At 42.9% G+C, this 23,663-nt stretch overlaps 1 protein-coding gene across 1 annotated transcript in view; it reads left to right on the forward strand.

Moving 5' to 3' along the window:
- cecr2 (CECR2 histone acetyl-lysine reader) overlaps positions 1-23,331 on the forward strand; it is a 36,870-nt gene extending 13,539 nt beyond the window's left edge. Inside the window, exons 2-19 of the mRNA XM_020103625.2 lie at positions 4,428-4,522; positions 7,292-7,475; positions 8,097-8,224; positions 8,417-8,500; positions 9,030-9,097; positions 9,211-9,371; positions 12,562-12,651; positions 12,944-13,094; positions 14,017-14,146; positions 14,242-14,279; positions 14,365-14,456; positions 14,580-14,706; positions 15,455-15,834; positions 15,970-16,119; positions 16,386-17,190; positions 17,681-19,730; positions 20,336-20,400; positions 20,522-23,331. Coding sequence (XP_019959184.1) covers positions 4,428-4,522; positions 7,292-7,475; positions 8,097-8,224; positions 8,417-8,500; positions 9,030-9,097; positions 9,211-9,371; positions 12,562-12,651; positions 12,944-13,094; positions 14,017-14,146; positions 14,242-14,279; positions 14,365-14,456; positions 14,580-14,706; positions 15,455-15,834; positions 15,970-16,119; positions 16,386-17,190; positions 17,681-19,730; positions 20,336-20,381 — 4,779 coding nt within the window. The 3' untranslated portion in view covers positions 20,382-20,400; positions 20,522-23,331. The remainder of the gene's footprint in view (positions 1-4,427; positions 4,523-7,291; positions 7,476-8,096; positions 8,225-8,416; positions 8,501-9,029; positions 9,098-9,210; positions 9,372-12,561; positions 12,652-12,943; positions 13,095-14,016; positions 14,147-14,241; positions 14,280-14,364; positions 14,457-14,579; positions 14,707-15,454; positions 15,835-15,969; positions 16,120-16,385; positions 17,191-17,680; positions 19,731-20,335; positions 20,401-20,521) is intronic.
- The last annotated feature ends 332 nt before the right edge of the window (positions 23,332-23,663 follow it).

A 23,663-nucleotide genomic window follows, 5' to 3' on the forward strand; every position in this document is an offset into this window, starting at 1 on the left:
GCGATAGAAAAAGACAAGTGGCCAATTGAGTTAACATCACAGGTGTTACTTCTCACGCTGTGTGTCGTTTTATTGAATAGATACCTCAAAGAATTGTAGGTGTGTTGTTTTCAGCTGATGTGTTTTCCCCATGCTGTTGAATCACTTTGGAAGATTCAATGCTAATCAAATCTTTATTTATTATTTAAAATTCTGTAGTGTCCCCAGCTACAGTGGAGCCAACAACTGGCTGAAGTAAGGGCCCTGTGTGTAGGGTGAGGAGAGATAAGGAAGACGGAGAGAGGAAAAGAATGGGGTGGAGTGGGGAGTGAGGGTGTTGTCAGGGGAATAATAGAATGCCTCAGAGGCCCTCATAGACACTGGGCAGCAGGACAGGGGGAGGAAAATGGTGTCGAAGGGAGGAATAAGAGGTTAAGCCAGTGAGAGAAGCAGAGAGAGGAACAGCAGGGGAGTTGGGTGAGAGAAGTGGAAAATACCTTAAGGGTGAACTGCTGATTTCAAGCCAGGCCCACAGAGGGGCTTGTGGTGATGACACACCTTTTTGACTAAGCCTTTACTCACCCACCAATCTTTGCATCAGCTTGTGTGAATATGAATGTGCACAGCGGTAGCTCAGTGATAAATCTGACCGCTTGGATCTGCGATTTCTACTCTGTAGCTTATCACTGATTCAGCTCTCTTATCTCTGAGTCCCATTGATCATTAATGTTAAGCAGCCTAAGTAGGGAGCTGTGTTCATTCTGCTGAGACAGTTGCATGAATATCTTTTGGCATAGATGTGTTTTTGTGTGTTGTTGACTGTTGGTCAAAGGTTATGAGTTGTGTCCTTGAAGTGTATGTGGTTATTGAGGGGAAAGGTTTCCCACAGGACATATCCAGCTGCAGTGGATTGTCCCTGCAGCCCTTCATCAAGCTGAGTGTTTGTTAGCACCAGAAGAAATGACCGGCTGGATGGATGGCTGAAGAAAGGGCACAGTCACCACATTAATTCCCCTTCCCTCTGCCATCTGAGATGCTGTGTTGCACATCAAAGGTGGAGTGGGATGGTGTTAATCCAGGGGCTGTAGCAAGCTCTCCACTCTGCTGTGCTGTACTCAACCCGCCACTCTTCCCCCAGCTGTGGCCCCCAGCTTTTTTCGAAGTGTGATCAAAGTGCAGTTTGTCTCTGATCGATGGCGCACTCTGGCCCACAAGTTATCTGACATGGTACCAGGAAGTGGAAGGGAGTGTGACAAAGTATCTCTCTGCATCCTGCGTACATGTATTTGTATCTAGAAGTACCATCTTTCTATAATTATTTAATAATCAGAGCTCCCTGGCTTTGACAGAGCTCTCCAGGTGGATAACATATACACATCTGAACAAGCCATGAGTCATGTATTCACATTAGGAACTGTTTAAAAGCACATACAATTGGGTTTCTCAATCAAAACATTAACAAAAGTAGGGCACTCGGTAAGTCACCTGGCTAGGTATGCACCCCACATACTGAGGCTTGAGTCCTCTGCAGCAGCCACAAGTTTGTGCTCCAAATTGGGTCCCTTTGCTTTGTATCTTCCCCTGGTTGCTTATTTGTCCTATCAATAAAGGAAAAATAGCCAAAAATGTTCTTAAAAACTAAAGAATGCTTGGTGACATTAAGTAGTATAAGATCTCAGGCATCGTCTTCACCACTGTCAACTTCTCCTAGTAAGAATTCTTTCTATGCCGAATTATCTGCAGAAGTCTCCACCACTTCAAAACAAACATGACCCAGTTATCAAAACCAGAAAAACGCTCCGCAGTTTCTGTGGACCTTCTCTGCCTGGTGTGATGTCCATAGAAATCCAGGAGAAGTCGATGTGTGAACACAGCAGCCCCCCACTGCAAGCGAGTGGGGGGTTGATGGCACTTCTTACACCTGACAGATGCAAAAAAAGAAAAAACTAAACTAATACCAGAAAACTAATATCTCCCGTACACACAGAAGACACAGACAAAGATGTCAAAAGAGTTTGTGGTGATAAGAGCTGACGCCAGTGTCTGTTTGTTGCAAAGAAAATCACGTGATCTCTGCAGCGGAGTTGATGCATCACTTACTGCCTCTGTCTGCTATACCTGTCGGCTGCTAATATGTTCCTTTACAGTTTTGTATTATCCAATATTTTTTAATAGATTAAATAGAACACTTATTTATTTGTGATGCACGTTGGCAGCCAACATAATGGGTGCAGTCACCAACGACAAGGTTTAACATTAATCGATCCCCAAATTGTATTGTTGCTTGAGTTGACTTTATGTGTGAGCATCGTTACCATGGCAAATTGTAATTTGTATTGAAAATATAAAACGTCATGTGTCATGATCTGGTGTGCTCCTAACCTAACGCTCACAGGCATACACCAATACAATAATCCCAGGCTTCTTGTAGAAATCTTGTTGTTGATTATATCTACGGGTCTTAACCATTGTCAACATGTTGATCCGAGGGCTTTTAAATTGGTTTTATAGAATGTTCTCATAAAACCTAATAAACAGTTCTTTCGTCGAGTCATGAGACTGCTGCCATCAAACTCACTCTTCTGGTACCATTGTAGCTTCTCTCAGAAGCAGGAGCAAGTTGTCCCGAGTGTCTCCTTCATTCTTATTTCGTTTTGTAATCTTAAGCACAAATATTCATCCTGTCCTGTTTTTCAACTTCTTTCTTTAACCTCCTTTCTGTCCGTCAGCTCCTGTTTTTCATTGCGCTGACTTGCTGGCTCCTAGCTTCCGCCCCTCTACATGGCCAGGAGGTGTGTATGCTGACCTTTAGTGACCTCCTGAGCTCACCCAGGTTCCTCTGTTGAGAGGCAGAGTGAGGAGAGAAGAGAGTGGACAGACTATAGAAACCATACAGGCAGTTTGGATTTGTCACTAGACGGAGATCAGTCACAAAAGCCTTTTTCAGAGGTGACCTGCGGATAAAATCCCAAGAATTGGCTACAGAGTTTGTCTTGCACACATGCACAACACAGTGGGAGTTTCTCTGCACAGACGCGTACAAAACAGCAACAAATCCTCCGCATTATTCAGGCGAGTGGTGGACCAGCAGCAGGCAGAGGCAGGAAGTGACGTAATAACTCCACTGCAGAGATCACATGATTTTGACATGACAACACGCAGACATCGTCGTCAGCTCTTATTACAACAAACTCTCTTGAAATCTTCACCGGTGTCTTCTACGTGTATAACACCGCCTTTTCACCGGGAGATATTTGTTTTAGTTTTTTTATTTTTGCGTCTGTCGCACATTACAAGCATCATCACCCCACCCACTTGAGCATGCTGAATCCAGTGGGAGGTCCTGTGCTGTGTTCATATATCGGATTCTACTGGATTTCTACGGACATTATATCAGGTGGAGAAAGTCCACAGAGACGGCCGTGCGTCTCACTCTGCCATTTGCCTTCACACATACACCGCCTCCTTAGAAAATGTGGAAGAACTGCGGAGTTCAGTCAATGTCTGAAAGCAGCTAAGGTTTGAATTTGATCTCTAACTAGAGAGCAGGATGCAAAATGGAGCTACAAGTAAAATGGGCACTTGCCTGATGAAGCGCTTAGCATTTCTGCCATCTCAGTCTCCTGTTCCCTTTCTTTTTGCTCTCTCGTTCTACTACAGAGCCTCTCTGGTGGGTATCATTGGAGAGAGAATTGCATGCTGGGAGGCCATGTGGGGAGCTGTGTGGGGTTGGTCAGCAGAGGGGAGGAGGGGGCACGGCTGTGTTGCAGCTCCAGGCCCCTGCTGCCTGCCATCTCTCCTCGGTGCTTTCAGGTCTTTTAGAGTTTGCTCGGCTGGTTACTGCCGCTTCATAAAACCTGAATGGCTGAAACACAAAGCCAGACAGGAGAGGGGTCATGGCTGAACTTGAACCTCAGCTCCAGCCAAGCAGCCACTGGCAAACCAAGAAACCCCACTCAGACAAGTTGCAAATTCCAACCATCCCTCCTGCCGTCTACCTCTGCCAGCTTACCTCACACTGATAGCAACACTCTTTTACTTTTGATGCATCAACTCACATCTTATTAAGTTCCCTTTCTTTTACACACACATATACACAGATCAGCCACAGCATTATAACCGCTAACTGTTCTAATGTTGTTGCTGATGTATCATTACTCAGACTGTAAGGATTCTGCATGGTGAGAGACCAAAATAAAAAACATTGTGCCTTGTGATTTGAATCGTTTGACTTTCATGGGGCAGCCCTGATAATTAATAACAATGGTTTAATACATCAAATATCACCTGTGGCCATAATGGTCTTAATGCTTTTACTTTATTAAAAGACTTAGTCCTTGTGGATCTGGGAACATGTTATACATTTGCACCTTTATTCTCTGCTCTGTTAAATATAAGTTAGTTGTTCATAGTTGCATTGACCCTTGTGTTTCTTTTGTTTTGTCTAGGAGTTGGAGAAAGCCCTGTCAGAGCAGGACTTGGACTTCCTTGGGGACCTCATTGCCTGTCTGTTGCAGGGATGCTATCAGCGCACTGACATCATGTAAGTATCAAATCTAACGTCAATATATCATTGTATTTTAAGTTCCCTTTGTCAATAATTTGAGTAAAATACAAAAGTAAAGGTGACAAGTGTTTTGTGTGTAAATGTATGTATAAAAAACAATAACTCACTCAAATATAAGCATGTGTTCAGACAAAAGAATGAGGAAGTTTCCTGGTTGCCGATGCATCATGAGGTAGAAGGAGTGAAAATGGTACAGATCCCTCTGTGCTGATGTCCCTAAATCAGTTCTCAACCTTTTCTGACTTGTATTGTTACATTTTTCGTAGGAGACGTGGGTCAAAGGCTTACCTCTGTCAGGACTAGTACACTGAGTGAGAATGTTATTTCTTAATAGACTCAGATGCACAGTGGAAAAAACCAAATTGATTTATAGCTGCCAAGCTAAAACCTATATTTCCATCGAAGAAAATTAGTCATAGCACCCACCCCTTAAAGAAAGATTGAGTCACTGGCAACATGACTCGCTGAGTAGTCAGAATTAACTCATACTGTGTGAGTCAACATCTGTGGTGAAATCAAGTTTTACTTCCTCTTTGAAATATAGGAACTGCACAGCCCTACAATCTGTATTTCTCTATCTGATCGAATAATAGGAGAAAGTGAGTATGTTGCAGAGGCTGTTATTCAAATATACAACTGCCTCGTCTCACATGGGGCTTCCCCGTGTATCCCCCTCCTGCTCTAGACCGTAATTAGAAAGTAGCATACCGCCACTTAAGTGATAAACAGAGAGGCTGGAATGATACAGTTTTCTTGTCCAGGGAGCCGCTAACAGGACGACAACCTGCTTTATTGGACTGGACAGGCACTGGCATCCTGGGGGTGGCTGCTCAGCATTGGCCTTTCACAGGGCTGCCCTTTTCATCCACACATGTTAAACGCTCTGCCGGAGCAGTTGGGGGAGGAGGGAGGGAGGATGCTGGAGAGAGAATGAGGGATAGAAAAGAAAAGATGGGAAGTGAGAAGGGGAGGCTTTGTGAAAAGCGCACACTGCTCTTTCAAGATAGGCCATATGTTCTGTCCCATTTTCTCTTTGCTGTTACGTAGATGCTCACCACTGCCCCGAGCACTTGTTCTGTTAATCAGAGCTTGAACTGAAAGTTACAGGTTAATCTGTTAGACCTGAACCAGAACCCGCATTTACTTATCAGCTCACTTGAAAGAAACTCCATCTCAATGAGGTTGTTTGAACTTTGTTTCGTTTGAACTTTGTTTCTAAACCAATCTGTTACAATGGTGCGTGAGTTGATATTGAAACCTAGTGTTGGCTTTTCAATGTGCGCACAGCATTTGCAATTGAATTGGGTTGATTTATCTGAACTGACAGATCCCAATGAACCAAAAAAAAACCTCTGTCTGTGTGGATTCTTTGTTATTGTTTAAAATGAACTTTAACCATCCTAATTTGAAGTTAGTAGATTGTTATGTTCATGATGACTTTATAACAGTAATTTCTTTTATCAAGTTAATTCAGTTTTATTTATATAGCTCCATGATAAGTCATCTCAGGGCTCTTAGTAGCCGTAGACAGTACTTTTTATAATATTATTTACAGAGACTCCACATTTCTCTATGAGCTAGAACTCAGTGGCAGTGACAAGAAGAAACCTTGAGCTGAACGGGGCTCTGGGTGGGTGCTTGCCTCAATGTTTGGGTCAAATAAAAATGAATACAAATATCCGAAGACCTAAAATAACAACAAGATGTTTTAATCACATTTAAGTGATATTTATTTGCATATCGTATCAAGCACACTGAATGAGCCTACTATTTAACTTGTCATCAACAGTACTGCTTCAAAAAAAACACTCTACACTAAAAAAATTAATATATAAGAAATAAAAAAGCAATGTATTCAACGCAGACTTGCTTCAATCATTACACTACCTCAAGTTTTTATTCACACCAAACCAAACAAAGAGTGACGATCAACTTAACCAGTTGCGTCTTATAGATAGATAGATTACTTTATTGATCCCCGAAGGGAAATTAAGTCGTCATAGCAGCTGGTATATTTGAATACAATAAAATACAATAGAATAAAATAAAATATTGAGGAAGAAAGAATAAAAACAGAAACACAAGATGAATAGGTAGATAAGATAACGTGCAGTGGCAATATGATGGTAATAGTACTGATGATATGATGGTAATGTTATTGTTAGACAGTATATAAAAATAGTACAGTATATATATATATATATATAGTATATAATATAACATAATATATAGTATATAATATAACATAATATATATTTATATAGATAGTAATTATACCAATATAATAGCAGTATATAGTAATAATGGCAGCAACAGTATATATAATAATAATAGTAGTAATAATAATAATATAATAATAATAATAACATGTACACATGTATAAATATGTGTATATAGACAGACAATATTATTGTATAAAATGATATATAATATCAATATGGTTTAAATTAACACATATCACATATGATGAGAATTAAATGTTCCAGTATATGGAGCGGAGTGTTGTATAGGGTACACAGTGCAAGGAGACAGGTATATTTAGTGCAAGGTATACAGTTAGTTAGTTTCAATAAATGTTCTATGTTGCCATGTGGGGCAAAATAATTATTTTATTTAAAGATATTTCATCCGCTTTAAAAATATTCCATCTTGTTTAAAGTTGTGCATTTTGGTGGTCGTGAAACAAGTTGCACCTGCCTTTTCTCACTCTGTCAATCTCTCCTGCTGTTTTGCTCGGCTCCTCAGCCCTGAGGCGTTCAGCAGTTACCTGGACGACATCATTAGCTACCGGTGGGAACTGGAAGAGGGGAAACCAAACCCACTTAGAGAGGGGCCCTTCGAGAATCTCCCCCCTCGCACTCAGGTGGAACTGCTGCACCGGCTCTGTGATTACCGTCTGGATGCTGCTGATGTCTTCGACTTGCTGAAGGTACGACACTCACAAGGATCAGCTAAACGAACCTGACCATTTTTGTTTTCATTACAACTCCATTTTTGTCAATTGAAATCCAAGCCATTTAATTGTCAGCAATGATACTGGGATTTAGAGCTTTGCAACAGCTCTATCGAGGCTGCATTAGTCTGTATGCAAGATTGCACAAAAACAGCGGAATGGATTTTCATTAAAGTTGGTGGAGGGATGTGGTATGGGTCAGGGAAGTACCCATACCTCTTCATTTTATATTAATTTAAACAAGCAGTCTAACAAGGGTAACCTCCTGTATTGTAATCAATATTCATAAATGTATGTCCTAGCATTAACAAAGTTGTGATTAATCGTAACATGACAGTTTTATCCCTGTGTTGTCTGTCAGTATAGTTTTCTTGTCATATATTTGCCTTTGTCATGAGATAAGATTTTTTAAAGCCAATTTATCACATTCAATTAATAAAGGCACTCAGTGAGATAATGAAAGCGCTTTATCTGTGTGTGGTTTACAGCTGTGTAGGCTAAAAGGACTAAATTACATCACCCACTGATGATTTAAAAACACAGTCCTACACATGATTTATAAAAAAATGTAAAGTCCCCACCCCCACTGTCCCTCAGGGCCTGGATGCAGACAGCCTCAGGGTGGAACCACTGGGGCAAGATGGCAATGGAGCCCTCTACTGGTATTTTTATGGCACTCGTATGTACAAAGAAGAGCCCGTCAAGAGGAAATTTGATAGGATCAGGTAAATACCACTGGGTACTGTGTATCACCTTCATCTGTCCTGTACAACAAGAGTGGAAACGTTATGTCACTGCTCATGTTTTCTGCATTTGACAAGCACATTTGAAACCTGTTCACAGGTTAATTATAAATGTTATGTCAAATGTCATTGTTAATTACCCCTGTTAAAAGGCCTATTTTTCTTTTTCGATAGTGAACCCTCAGAACTTGTGCTACCAGAGAAAAAGAAAAGGGGAAGACCACCAAAGAAAAGAAAGTTTGAGGACTCTAATCTAAGGTGAGAAACTCTAATCTAAGGTGAGAAACTGTCATCAAGAGCAGAAATGCTGACGTGTAGTTGTGCATGTGTTAAACAGATGTACGGGTCATGTCAAAAGAATACATGCATTGAACTGTTAGAGCAGAGGCCATGGCAGGTTGTTTTCTCATGTGGTCTATGAGTGATATAAGATATAACATGGCTTTGTACAATCATATTAAACAAAAAAATGTGGTCGGCGTTGAAAAGTTCTTGCAGATAAATAGACTATTCGATTTTTGCTGATTTGTGTGATCATTTTCTGTGGTCTTGATTAGTCGCCGTACAGAATGACCTGCGAATGACTATTAGAGCACATTTTCTCTAAACATATGGTGACCACACATGTAATGTAAAAGCCTAAAAGTCATGGATACACTTTTATTTCATTCACAAAGTACAGGACTGCTGCACTTGCAGCAGGACTATTGCATTTAATATTGTTTTAATCATTTTTTTATTTGTAGCAATCTTTACAATCTATTTATTTCCCTGTTTTTCTTTTCAGTGAGGCAGAAAGAGAAGAGCCAGAAGTCAAGACAGAAGATGGACTGGAGGATCCTCCCTTAAGAAAAAGTGAGATGATCTCATCATTATAAGCTTTTTTATTTTATGTGCACAACATCATGGAATCATGGAAACAATTTTTTTCATTTGAATCAATAAGCCAATGTGTCTCCCTCCACCAGGCATTAAGCGAGGTACTTGGTCCCTTGTTTGTGAGACAGAGGAACAATGGGTCAGTCTGGCAGAGAGCATCAAGGACAAACCCTCCCCGCAGGACCGCCACCTCTACCGTGTCATCAGCCAGAACTTTCTGCCCGAGATCAGCAGCATGATAGAGCACAAGGTCAGACACGGAAAAGACATAACCATCAGTCTCAATCACAGCAGTCCATACGGTCTCCTTAATTTCCATTTTTCATTTTTATCAGCCTACCTTTTACTTCATGAGTAACCACGTTAATCAAGCTTGACAGGTTGAGCCTCCATTTAGCTGCTTCTAGTATGTTCTGCTTCAGATCACTGTCAACAGTCTTCCTGTAGCTGTTTTGGGGATCCTGCATTCTTACCTGTGATGGCTGCAGGACGGGTGGAGTGAAGGAAAGCTGGTCTGAGCTTGCCCTTAATTCTGCGGTCAGGCTTTTTCGATGATGTTGGCCCCAGGCCTTGAAAATGAGACAGACAGTGGAGAACTTGGTAGAATGATGGTCCAAGTTTGGCCATACCACTCTCATTTGTCATTATCTTCCCTGGAATGTGCATTAAGTTCTTTCGGAGCAGATTGTTGACATACTTTTTGTATGTTGTTCATAACGAGCAGGATTCCAAGCCGACACAATTTACTCAATCTTTTTTTTAGTTAAGAATATTTCAATGGTTTGCAATATAATTTATTTCAGTGATTGAATGCTACAATTATTCAAAGCCACAGCAGGTCCTTGATTTTTATACATCCTTTTGTATTAAGATGTGTGGGTTCCCTCCACTCCTGTGTGATATATAACCAGCACTGACTGTTGCTATAGAAACCCCTTCAGCCTTACTCCATCATCATCATCAACAGTGAAGTAAAGAATCCTGCTTGCTGTGTTTGGCGACAGAAGGGTCACTCACTTTTCACACAAATGGTCACACAAATGGATGAATGTGGTCTTGTCCTTCACTGACTGTACAACTCAACATTATATATGACATTCAGAAGGCCCTCTGTCTGTAGCTTCTCTCAGTACTGGATGTGATTGAAGCAGTGGTCAGCACAGAAACATCACAGACTTCTGTGTTTATGATCTGTTGCGATTCCACTAAAGACAGATTTATTTAAAACCGAACAAGACAGCTCTTCCCACTCTACATGGTCTCTATCAAACATGATCACAGGGCAGAGGAAAAAAACTCTGATTAATCTAACTTCGCTCAAAGACTCAATTAAAAGGGAAGAGCATTCCCCTAATGTTCTTTTTATATGCAAATAAATTCCACTGATGTCACGCAGCAGGAGATTACACTGAAATAACAAGACTCCCGGGTGAATGTTTTAATTTGTCTGTGATCATGACGCAACAGGAAAAAAGACAGAGATAAAAATTCCTTTACTGGCAATGGTAACCTGTGTATACCTGCTAATATCTGTGTCAAATTAGTCATGTCTTCAAACTGTTTGTTTTGTGTCACCAACGCTCCAAAAAGGAAACATTTTAAAATGTACTATAGTATAGAAAAAAGAAAAGCAGCTTCACAGTTTATAAAGAAGCTGGAACCAGCAAAGGTTCAGTATTTTGCCTGTTGAACGATTCTAAAAGGTTCTAATAGCATAAATCACATAAATATATCTGTCTTTGTGGGTGTGTGCGTACAACTGTGTCCAATACACTGTGTGTGTTTAGTCTTGAATCCTTTCTTTCACACATCTCGGGCTGCTGTCACCAGCCATTTCATGGGGCACTGAAAGCAGGCGGTAGCTCACCTTGAGGCAGAATGGAGCCTCTTGAATGACAGCTCTGCTGTGCCGCAGGATTCGCTCTTCAACCTCTCTCAGTAGTGACACCAGGGGCACTCCATCTCTTATGTGCTGGATGGTATGGGGGATGTAGAGAGGAATTGTAGAACCCCAGGATCTGCCCATGCTTCAGAGGAAGAAAAGGCAGAGATAGTGTCAGGGCAGAAGAGATGTGGAGAGTAGCATAGATCACATCTCTAACATCTGTCTTATTTTTTTTCTCCTCTCGTTTCTCACTTAAATGTTTTTCCTCTGTCTTTCCTCCCCCGCCCACATCATTCTTCCTTCATTGTTCGTCAACTCACCTGCACACATAGCCACGTTTCATACAGCTGCTAATGTATTTTTAGACCTCCCACAGTTGGATGGCTAGAAGCCCGACTGTGACACCTCTCAGTGCTGTTAGCTGCTCTGGGCTAATGGTTATTTACAGTCCTGCTTCCCTGATGAACTCTGACATGAGCTGCAGAGGCCAGTCCCTGATATAGACAGGCTTTCAAGGGATTCGCTTATAGCTCTGTTGGCTGGTGTCTCCCTCCTTCACTGCATGCTCCATCTGAATTACTGATATGTCATGGATGTGGACTCAAATGAGGATTTACTGGCTTTATTATTTTCAGGATGCATCCTGTGGAATTCAACATATTGTTCCATGATTGGCTGTGTGCAGTGCAGTTGTCGGACTGGACAGCATGCCCTTACACTATGCCGTCAAATCATTACAAATGATTAGGAGAGTCACAGGGGACATACATGGTTGGATTTCTCTTTTTCCCCCCAGGGAAAGGTGGGGGAACGTAGGCAGCAGAGTAAAGAGGGTAACTGGGGGAGGGGAGAGCAGAGGCAGTGACCTCTCAATACTGAGTGCTTCTCCACAACTCCCCAGGGGAAGTTGATGTGAGATGCTTGTCGATTGACCTGTCTTGAAGGCTCAATCAGTGATTTGTTGACCATAATTTACAGGCATTTTCACGTACATTACATAAAAAAGGAAGTTGAAAAAAAAGACTAATTTATTCACATTTACACACTTCAGTAATTCAAAATCACCTTTTACACTCAAAGGTTTTACTTGTCTGCTGTTACTTGGCTTTCTGAAAAACAATCTATCATTTCATAAGTGAGCCCATGTGAGAAAGCTGGGGAATTTCCAGAAAATGCACAGTGAGGGAGTAGTGGTGTTGGAAACATGTGACAGATGTAAAACTGGAAGAATACAGATATGTCAGAAGAGGTGCAAAACCTTGACGAAGATGTCAACTTGTAATATTGTTAAAGCAAAGTAAACATAACATCTGAGTCAGTAGCTTCTACCATCTTGAATATGCTGTAAACCAAAACACTGCAGCGGAATGTATACTTTACTACCTGCCTCCTACATGCTCTACCCAGATACCACCTCTCACCTGACTGTTCCGGAAAGTTTTGTGTAGTGAATGCGTCTGACCTGAACAATCTCATGCTGCTTTGAAAGACTCTGGAAAATGTAGAACAGGTATAATTCGCAGAGCTTAATCTATTCTCTTTATTTTGTCTTCAGGAACGGGAACTGAAACAGAAACTACTGGACCCTAATCCAGTTCGCACATCACAGCGCTTGTCTGAAAAACACATTCAGCCAGAGGACGAGGTGCGTGTGTTTGTCTGTGTACATGTTTTTAAACTACAACTGCAGAAGCATAATGAAAACATCTATTTACAGACAAAATAATAAATTTTTCCAGAAAGTACTGTTGTTAACTAGTGCAAGACTTCCCCATGGTGTTTCACCCCCTAGCAGTATTTTGGGTATGGGTTGCTTCTGTCCATCATTCCTACTGTTATAAAGATATTCAAGTTTCAGCTTCCACTTAATCATTACAAGCTATCCCATGATGAGTCCAGCGTAGAGTAAGAGGCTTGTGTTGTGTTTATGTATTCAGGACTGTCTGAAGGGCGTTTCAGAGGAAGAGAGGAGGAAAGATGAAGAGCTGGACAGGCAGGTCCTGCTGGCTGAACAGCGACGAGAAGAGGAGCGGCTACTGCAGGAAGAACGGCAGAGGGAGAAGATGGAGAAGATCAAAGCTGTTGAGGGTAAGATGGATGGATACACAGATAGATGGGTCACAAATGGAAAGTTGTGCGAAAGAACCTACATCATACTGCAGCAGCATCATACTTAAAGAAAACTGGTGGTAAATGCATAAAGGTTATAAAACAAAAATTAAGCTAAGTGCTAGAAGTCAAAAACCAAGGAGCAGCAGTCATTTCATATTCTTTCATCAGCGACCTGTTAGCAGCAGGTAGGTGTCTTTCATGTTCCTCATCCAGCTCTGGGATCAAGGGCAGCATGAATCGTGGAGGACGACCCTTGCACAGGCTTTAACACTGCTGCTGGTTTGGCTCTTAACGGCTGAGAAATCTCCAGTAGCATAGCGGCACTGGGAACCTTGTGATTTATGTATAGTACACAGAGACTGTGAGAGGGAATGTTCAGGGCCTTTAATCACAGGATCACTTCTCTTTTTCTCCCTCCCTCTGATGTCATCTGTCAAGGGTTAATGAACTGCTGATTGTGCTTCAGTGGAGGAGCCTCATTAATGTATTATAGATGAACAGCAGGACCTGGCCTGCTCTCTGTGTGTATTGCATATGTGGAATCCACCCTCAAACATCTTTAATACACACGGCAGGGGGGCTGGCAGGCCTCTCTGCCTTTCATGTCAAAAGATAAAGCGGTGATACATTTCTCTTCTGCTCTTTTGATCAGCTCTGCCCAAGAAGAGATGGCTCATGAATTGCTCTCTCTGCTTATGAGTTGCTGCTGCCTCTGATGGCGAACAACTGGTTTTCATTGACTCCCCTGACATTCTCAATGGGCACAAAGTGCAATTTAAACTGTAACTCACAAGCCTGAAAAAGCAATTAAATCATTGTTGGTCTGAAGCCTCCCGAGACTGGTGTTCTTTATTGTTTGTGCTTCTAATTGCCTCCCGTGTTCATCATTCTCTCTCAGAAAGAGCAAAAAGGCGGAAGATGCGAGAGGACAGGGCCTGGTTGCTGTCTGAAGGAAAGGACCTGCCACCTGAACTCCTGAATCTGGAGCCTTCTTCACCTGTCCTGAGAACACGCAAAAATAAAGAATTGTAAGAGGCCTTGTACATCTGACATTAGATTTCATTTTCTACTGGAATTACTCAATAATTCTTATTTGTAACATGTCCTGTGTTTGACATTACAGCTATGAAATTGATGACGACTACACTGACCTGTACAAAGGTATGCTTACAGAATCTTAACTAGAGACTATTTCTTAGTCTCAATCCACAGTAATGTCTGAACTGATCTAATCTCTCGTCTTCAGTGCTTGATGTGCTGAAGTCCCATAAAGATGCTTGGCCTTTCTTGGAGCCTGTGGACGACTCTTACGCGCCCAATTACCATGAGATCATACAGGTAGAAGTTACAGTCATTGTTTTCACTTATTGTGTGTCATTGAGTTCATGTTTGGTTTACTAAGATATTAACACTGCACTGCATGTAGTTTTAAATGTTGTTCTCTTATTGTTATCCCCTCAGACTCCCATGGACCTGTCCACTATTGAGAAAAAGCTCAATGATGGCGAGTACATTGCTAAGGACGAGTTTGTTGCCGACGTGAAGCTCATGTTTGAAAACTGCATCGAGTACAACGGAGAAGACAGTGGTAAATGAACACAAATCAGCTCCACTCCAAATATCCAGTTCTTTATATTAACAGGTTGTCTCAACTGAGACTAATGTATAAAAATCATTCCCAGTAGATGTATGTTGTGAGGAAGAAGTGCATATATGTGTTTATGGGGGTGAGAAACAGGGGTGAGAGTGGGAGAAAGAGCAAAAGAAAGGGGGCCGGACCTAGTGGTGGTTTGGGGCCGGGGCCAGGGCAGCCTTGACAGTGATTAATGGGGAGTGATTGAGCTGTGCTCCAGTGCTCAGGGGGATCTGAGCCTTGCTGTGCCAGAGAAACATTCCAGGCCCTAAGCCCCCTGTCTGGAGCCATCCATCCAACTGAATGCTCTCCCCAGGGACAGGGGGTAGAGGAGTTTGCAGGGGGGCCTAGATTGAGCAGCAGGAGGAGGAGGAAGGGGTTTGATTGAGAAGGGGTCAACCGACGCCCTCTGACCTGGTCAGTCAGCCAGTGTGAGCTGAGAACAGAGGAGCAAGTGTGTGTCTATGGGTATATACATGGCATGCATATTATTGTGCAGCGCTTGAGTATAAGGGTTAAGAGTGACCAAAAGATGGAGTGATGTTGTGTATGTTTGAAAAAGAGGAAGTGAATGAAAACCTATTATTATTTGAGTTTACATGATTGACTGTGTTTATGTGGGGGTAGAAGATGTGGTTGTGTGAAAGAACCTTTGTTTGCGTTATCATGAGCCTACCTGACTTTGATCCCTGTCTGATTACAGAGTACACTATCATGGCAGAGTCCCTTGAACGGTGTTTCAGTCGGGCCATTTTAAAACATTTTCCATCAGAGGACGGCGACACAGATGAAGAATTCCACATCAGTAGAGAAGACAAGGAGCGCAAAGACAAAAAGCGCAACCGTTGCAGTAAAAGTTTGGGGCCTGAGAGTCTGATCAAGGCCACTGAGCACGTCCAGCGTAAGCGTAACTCACAAGGGGGAAAAGGCACCACACCTTCAGAGGAAGAGCACAACAAGCTGATGCGACCACCACCTCCTCCTCACTGGGCCAATGGCCGCCCTCACCCCCACAGCCTGCCTCCAAGCCAGCAACGCATCCATGAAGGAGACATGAGAGGCATGTACCACCCAGGGCAACAGGTATTGACAACACAACTTTGTTTTTTAAAGTTTTAATTAATATCTCACTTGTTCTCACCATATTTTAAGCACCTTGATCTTATTTCTGTCTGAAATCTACAAGTAAAGACTTAAGAATTCTCTCCATCTTACCAGCTCCGTCATCCACATGGGCCCCCTGGTCACCATGGTCCACCTATGTATGCCCAGAGAATGGCTATGGATCCCCACTTCAGTTACTCAGCTCATCTTTCCAGGCACGGAGACCCTAACTTGAACCGCTTTCCTAGTGACTTTAACATGCAGGTATTGATTACTCTTACTGGTAGTCTTAGTTTTGTAATACTGCATGTAATGCATGTATGTTTGAATATATGTAGCTATAAGTGTTTTTATGCAGTTAATGCATGTTTCTTTATGTGGATATCATATATTTTTCTAATAACCAGGATCAATAATGCAGAATTAATAGCATTGTTTGTGTTATAGTTTTCACTGAACCTATAATGTGTACAGACTGATGTATAGATATTCTGATCAAAAAGCCCTTACTATAATTTTCTTTTTCTTAGCATCGCATGATAGGAGAACATCACATGGGTCCGAGGTATCCAATGGGCCCGGATCCTAAACAGCAGCCACCTCCCCACCAGCAACAGCACCGTTACATGGGCCCAGCTCATGGCCCATCTCTGGGCCCACGTCCCGTGGCCCTACAGCCTGGACCGCCTCCTGAAGCCAGCATGTACCCATCCCACCACCATCCAGAGAGCCACACCATGCACCCCATGGGCAACAGATTCTCAGGACCAGGTGGACCAACTCAGCACAACTACCCAGGCTTGAGGCCACCTGGGATGGGTCTATCACACATGTGGCCTGGTATGAATCACCAGGAGAGACCCAATGGGATGCGCATACAAGACCCCAACATGTTGAACCAGCGCAACTTCGGTTATGGTGGAGTCCCACCTCCAGTAGGGCATAAACCATGGCCAGAAGCTGCAGGATACCCCCACCCTCCTCCCAATGCCCAGTATCAAATGTCTGCAGGGGTCAGCTCCTATGGGCCCATGTCACCCCGTCCCCCTGTCGCCCACCCAGACTCCTCTGGCAGGACACGCTTGGCTTCCATGCTGGAAAGCCCAGAGATGCTGGCCCTGCAGCAGCTGTCAGCCTCCTCTGGACCCCCTGCTGGAACCCCTCATCAGCACATGGGCAACTTTCAACAGCCTGGGCCCCCATCAGGAATTGGCAGCATCCCAGCTCACCCCACTCAGCAGCCTCCCCCTGCCCCTGAGGTTCAGCTGCTGCATCCTGCTAAAGACAATGGGCCAGACAACCAGCTCCCTCAACAGACAGATACGCAGCCCAAAGGTAGACCTGACCTCTCTTATTATTTCGCTTTTTACATTCTGCATGAAGGAACCCTCTAACACTCTAACCTTTTTCAGCACAAATGTTCCTTCTAGTCGTAGTTTCTCAATTTGTTAATCATCACAGAAACATGTCCTGGCCATCCCTTCCCTTAAAATGTTTTTTGTAATTTGATTTTACTAAGTAAGTGGCATAATTAATATTCATTAATGTAGTGAAACCTCTTGCTGGTTGTTAGTTAAGCATCTCTAGCAATCTTACATCTTCTCAGTAAAGGAATGGAATGGCAACAAATTTCAATTTCCTATTTTTTTCCCTTTTGGATTTGGATAGGTAACATCAAATGACAGACCTCTGTTGTTTCCTTTTTTTAATATCTGTGTTCTTTGACACATATTTCTTGTGATTATAGTTTATCAATCAAAAATGTTAACCTCCCCTTGCTATTCTTTTGTGCTAACTCATTTTTCATCCTTCTGTATGTGAACAGGCACAATGTCAGAGAACAAAATGGCTGTCAGCCACATTTCTAAAGAATCTTCATCACACAAAAACACTTTTTCAATTAATCAAGAGCGCCCGTCCAATCCTAGTCCTTCAGGACACCACAGTGAGGCAGCAGAGGGAATGCAGATCCCCCATTTCCCTAAATTGGGCAGATTACAAGATAATCCATCTGGAACAGGGCTCCCGCCAACATCAACAGAGAGTCACAAGCAAAAGGTAGATGGCCACAGACAGTCTACCACCAACTGTCCTCCTCAACCCCCTACTGTCTCCCCCCATCTCAACTCAAGTAACATCAGCTCCATGGATCCCACTTCACCCAACACCTCTCAGCAAACACAGAATAGTCCACAGCAATACAAACCAAGCCCTGCACGTCTTCCCCAGAATGCACCACCACTGCAAGTATCAGCATCTCAGAATTCCACTCAGCAAATATCACGCATGCCAAATGCACACCAGCAAAGTGAGCATCAGCAGAACGTCCAAAAACAGCAGCAGCTGCCTCATGCCACCCAGAGTACCCCTCCTCAATGCCCCCCTTCCACTTCGCCCCAGCTGATGACCCAGAATTCACAGCAACACAATTCCCTGCTATCCCCACAACCAGTCCACCAAAAGATCTCTCCCCAACGTCCCACACAGAACAGCCCCATGCATGGGAGGCCACAGAGTGCTACACAAGGAGCCCAGCCTGGACCCCCTCAGCCAGCTCCTCTCACATCTTTACCGCCCAGTCATCCTAGCCCACTGTTACCCTCCCAGCCAAGCCCAGCAGACCATGGTAATCAAAGACCCAGTGAGCCGACAAGTAGAGCAGACACAGAAAGTAGTTCTGTTACTCCACAGAACAATGTGATGAAATCCGTGCCTCCAAATGTTATTTATAAACACCAGGATTTCAGCCCCAGTCACCATCAAGCGCAGCTGTTGAGTAGTAACACAGGTATGCAGGCTCAGAGAGGGCTCTCACCTGGTCACAATCCAGCCATGCCTCCTCACTCCCAAGTTAATGGAGCCATGGGTCCATACAGCATGGGGAACCCTCCACATCCACACTACAGCCAGACAAACATGACCAGGTCCATGCCTCCATCTGCTCACCACCCTTACCACAACCAGACCATCAACCCCCTCCACAATCCCGCTCAACACCCCACTTACCACCAGCAGGGAGGAGCTGCCTACTCCTACCACATGCCAGGCCAACAGCAGCCTCAGGCCCACCCCATAATGTACCCACCTCATCAGCACCAGCAGCAACACTACTACCCCCAGCACCATCCGCAAGCTCAGACTCATAACCAAGCCAACAGTAGAGGGGGCTATCCTCAAGAGGAGTGGCATCGGTCTCCTTATCAGCCTCACCCGCCTCACCAGCCAATGGCTCCTAACGCCTACCTACCTGTAGCCAGTGCCAGAAGCAACGCTCAGTCAAAGACGGAGAGCAGTGTATCGCCGCAGGGCTCTGAAGCCTCAAATGGTTCAAGTTTAGTTTCCCCTGGCCCTGTGCCTGAAGCAGGGCCTCACCCCAGAGGCCCAGAGGAGGGAAAGTGTGAAAGAAGGTCGCAGGCCAGTGGTGGCAGCAGCAGCGGCAGTCCAGCTCGTACAGAGAGCTCAGAGCGACCTGACAGCCCGAAAGAAATCCTGGATCTTGACAGCCATAATGCTGCTGCTCGCAACCGTAGCACCCAGCCAACTGCACACATGGCGCCTGGCTTCATGTACAACCCTCGCACCATGCACCCTGGGATGCAGCATGGTAGCGTTCCTCCACCACATCTCATGGCTCAGGCCCGAGGAGTTGGAAATGGAAGCCCTTACCCTCGCCAGTCGTACACAGATCCAGGGCGCTATGCTGGCCAAAGACCTCACCCACACCTGATGGAGGCTCTGCAGCGCCCCCAGCAGCTTCCGTACTCACCGGGTCAGACACGCATGGCCATGTACCAACATCCCCGGCCTGCAGGGCACTTTCAGGGCATGATGATTCAGCAGAGAATCCTGTCACCAGAACACTTCCTACACCCAGGGTAAAAAAATGTTCTCCTGTGGCTCTCTTAGCCTTATGTTATTATATCTCTTTGAGCATCTATATCTGTATCTATATCTATATCTTTTCTGCTTTTGTCCATTCTTAGAAATGTATATTTATCTTTTGATAAAATTCACAATATTTGTAACAATGATTGTAAAACTAAATCCACTGTTATGTCACATAATAAGCCGGTTTTGGATGTAAAAATTCCAGAAGATGGACGTCCTGTTGTAATCTTTGTTGCTGCAGATATTCATGCTTTTATATTCTGAATCTGATTCAGGCTCAGTCACGAAGAAATGGATTTTAGAAGTTGCTACTGCAGTTCTACTGCATACTAATAAAGGGATAAAGTGGTGCTGTATGCAATGCCCCTTGACCGGCCTCCAGCTGTTTGACCAATCAGAAGAAAGTGGACTGAGGTCTAAGCTAATATTACTTATTTCAGTGGCTGCAGCACACAACAACTTTTAAACTGTGAATTATGCAAAGTTAGATCCTCTTTGGAGAATACAAGTATAGAGCTGGAAGTGAAAAAACTTCGTTTCGTTCCATTTTAATGACAGTGGTAACAACATTTTTTTTCCTCTGTGTTTACAGACAACAAATGATGGCTGCTCCAGGTGGCCCAAACAAGGGAGTGTGACATGTTCCATGTGATCAGAGTGAGTGGAACTAATAGGTTACTGTTCCTAAAATCATGATAAGGCTGCCAAAAGGCTGTTAACACATATGCTCTATTTTTGTTCTAAATTCTATTTGTTTAAGTCATTCTTCTTCTTTCAGACATGACAGTATCAAAGAACATCTGGACAAGGAAGGAAGAAAAGGAAGAAGATAAATGCTGACTGGGCAGACAGAGACTATAGATGAGAGGCATTGCTTCACACACATCTTTTAGTGATTCTCTCACACTGAACAGATTTCTCTGCTCTGCACACCATTGGACTTGAATATCTGACCAAGCAGCTGGTTTGACTAAGATGATAAAATATGTGAAATGTTATTTAGCCCTGGAGAACAGTTCCCCTGCTCCTCTCCACACAGAGCTCTCTCACAGTGGTCAAGAACTGAACAGCTCTGTGGAACTGTTAGAGATTCACTCAAGGACTGTCCTGTTTCCATCGCGAGCCTTTGAACTCAAATCCTCCAGAAGAAGGGCAACTTTTTTAACCACTAGTCCAACCTGCCAAAATCAGGAGACGCTGCCTTCAAGAAGCCCTTTCCTCTTTGAGGAGTTGGAATATGGATGTATCAAAGGCCACTGAACCCAGCCTGCCCGTCCTGTTCACTGAATGAACCCATCATCCTAAGGAAAGGGATTTTTTTTACTACTATTTTCTCTTCCAACTGTATCTTAAAACTCAGGTGTAGAAAAAGGAGGTACTATGAGACTGTCACCCCGACTTGGTCGACTCACAGGCCCCTTGCTAACTGCCTTGTTCCCTTTTGTGAATGTATGAGTGAATGTGAAAGTTACGGCACAGTAGCTGCATGTGAAAGAGCACGAACACTGATCATCTGTCTGAAGCATAAAAACTGTCCTGAAAGGGCCCAGTCAGTCACTGTCCATCTCCACCCCCAACTCTTAACAGTGTTTCTCTGCTCATGGAGTTAACGCAGAATATGCATCTTTCAGAGCTGCCTTCACTGATGAGAATGTCTTTGACTTAGAAGAGAGGGAGCGACAGAGATGGTGATATTTCTGTCTGACCACACCTGTTTCTGTTATGCACTACATGGTTTCTGTTGGTCTAGAGTTCCTGAAAATGAGAGGCCTTGGGTAGTTGTATTTTTAGTCAATGCCTGGTAATGTGTATATGTGTGAAAATATATATATATTAATTCACCTTTACTGTAGAGACAAACCTCATATTACAGATAAGGTAAATCTATCCCATCAGCTGGTGTATGCACATACACGCAACCAACACAGACCCATCAAATCCCACTGTTTTGAGTTTTTATTGCATTCCACTTATAAACATGTGTAGCTTGAGTTTGTTCACAGCCCTTCGCTTTGCATGGTTCCTTTTCTCGATTTAACATATCCTCAGGGTGTACAGTTTCTATATACGGGTATTTTTCTGAATTACTATTTGTAAGTGGAGCAGCAAAATGAAAATGAGGCTGGGATCGTGGCAAACTAGTCCACCTCACGTGAAGAACTTGATTTTTTAAAGGGTTTGTCTTCATTGTCCTGAACAATATTTGGCAATTCAAACTGCCAGTCTGTTTTTGTTTTTATCGAAGTTTATTGAAAGAGAAATTGATCTTATTTGTTTTTCTACATTCCTGTAAATTTGATTTATCAACACAATTCATTTTGGCCTTTGTCAAAATATGTTGTTTCTAATAACTGGTTTATTTTTTTTCCCCTACACCCTATTGTATCAATGTGGCACCTGTGTGACCCCTACTTGTGCAGTTAAGCGATGGCAGCAAATGAATCTACCTCATCCAGCCCGTCAGTGGCATTTACAGTTCCCTTTACTTCCTTTCATGCTCTGCCAGACTCCTGTGTGTCAATGTTTTCTGACCAACTTGAGCTTCACTCTGGTAGTTTTTAGACTTGGAGAACTGATGAGGAAATGGCCTTACAATACTTCATTCCATCTTGAGAAGAAAACTACAATGGCTGTGCACAAATCTGGCATCAACGAGACGCTGTTGTGATCTTTCAGCTATCGGTTTGTCACAGAGTGCAGGTGCCAGTGTAGACTGTCTACTGGGGACCTGTTACTCCCAGTTGTTCTAATGTCATCGTTGGAGTATGATGGACAATATTACATCGTAATATTTGAAGTGGGACATTGTTGTACAGATTGCATGCCTTCTTGCCTACATGTTGAAACTAGACAAATAGGCTGTTTTCCAATCTAGGGTCTGTGATAGACTTTGGTTGGCAGATGTATAATGGCTGTAGAAATATGTACATAAGGCATTGTTTGAGGAAAAATGACAGAACATGAAAATGCTAGAAGCTGTGAGACAATTTTATAAATGTGTCACACAAGACTTGTCATAGATGACTTGCTATTTTGTTGAAATAGGGAATTGTCTCAACATTTAGTGAACCGGATGGGGCCTCTGTGGAGGTAGTGTGTTCACTCGTGCTGTTGTTTTTAAAGATCTGTGAGGTTGTGATACTGTCTTATGGCGTACAGATGTGGCGTGTGTGTGCGTGCGTGTGTGTGTGTGTGTTTTACTGGTGTGTAGAATCGACACCAGACGACTGGAAGTGTGTGTTCAACTCTTCATTTATTACCCTGCTGTCATCCCTCTGCACTAGTGAAAACCATTTAGACGTGATTAAATGTGAATCATATTTATTTGCTCTTTTAAGAATTTTTGTACATTTTTGGACTTGTTTTAATATAAATGTGGTGTCTGTTCCTTTTTTTTTTCTTGATGTTATTTTTTAAGCAGTTGTCTTTTACCTCAGTAGCATGGTGGTATTGGAAAAAAAAGACCTTTGCATTTTTAATTGACGTTTACAAGTTCTTATCTGACTGACATAGATTATTTTGGAAATGGAACTGGGTATTTTCTATACTGTACATTTCTTAGAAATAAATAACTTTTCTTGAACATGATTTTGTTTTATCATTGAAATCATAATTTTAAGGAGGGAAAAATACACATTTTACATGGTTTTACTTTTTCAACCTTCATATGACCTGAAACTTGCCACAGTCCTTTAATTATTACTGCTGTGAATAAATGGACATACAAAGAAGCCGTGCCTGTGCATAGTAATGGGACATGTATCAGTAATTTGTTAAAAGAAACTGAAAGGCCAAAAGTAATGAAATGCAAACAGCCAAACCAGAGGGCCTGCGCAAGACAATGCATTAATCTATCAGAGCGCCTCACACCATCGCCTCTCATTAGAGCTCGACCTCTTGACAAACACCCTCCACAGATC

Source organism: Paralichthys olivaceus, chromosome 7 (assembly GCF_024713975.1).
Source record: "Paralichthys olivaceus isolate ysfri-2021 chromosome 7, ASM2471397v2, whole genome shotgun sequence".
Lineage (NCBI taxonomy): Eukaryota > Metazoa > Chordata > Actinopteri > Pleuronectiformes > Paralichthyidae > Paralichthys > Paralichthys olivaceus.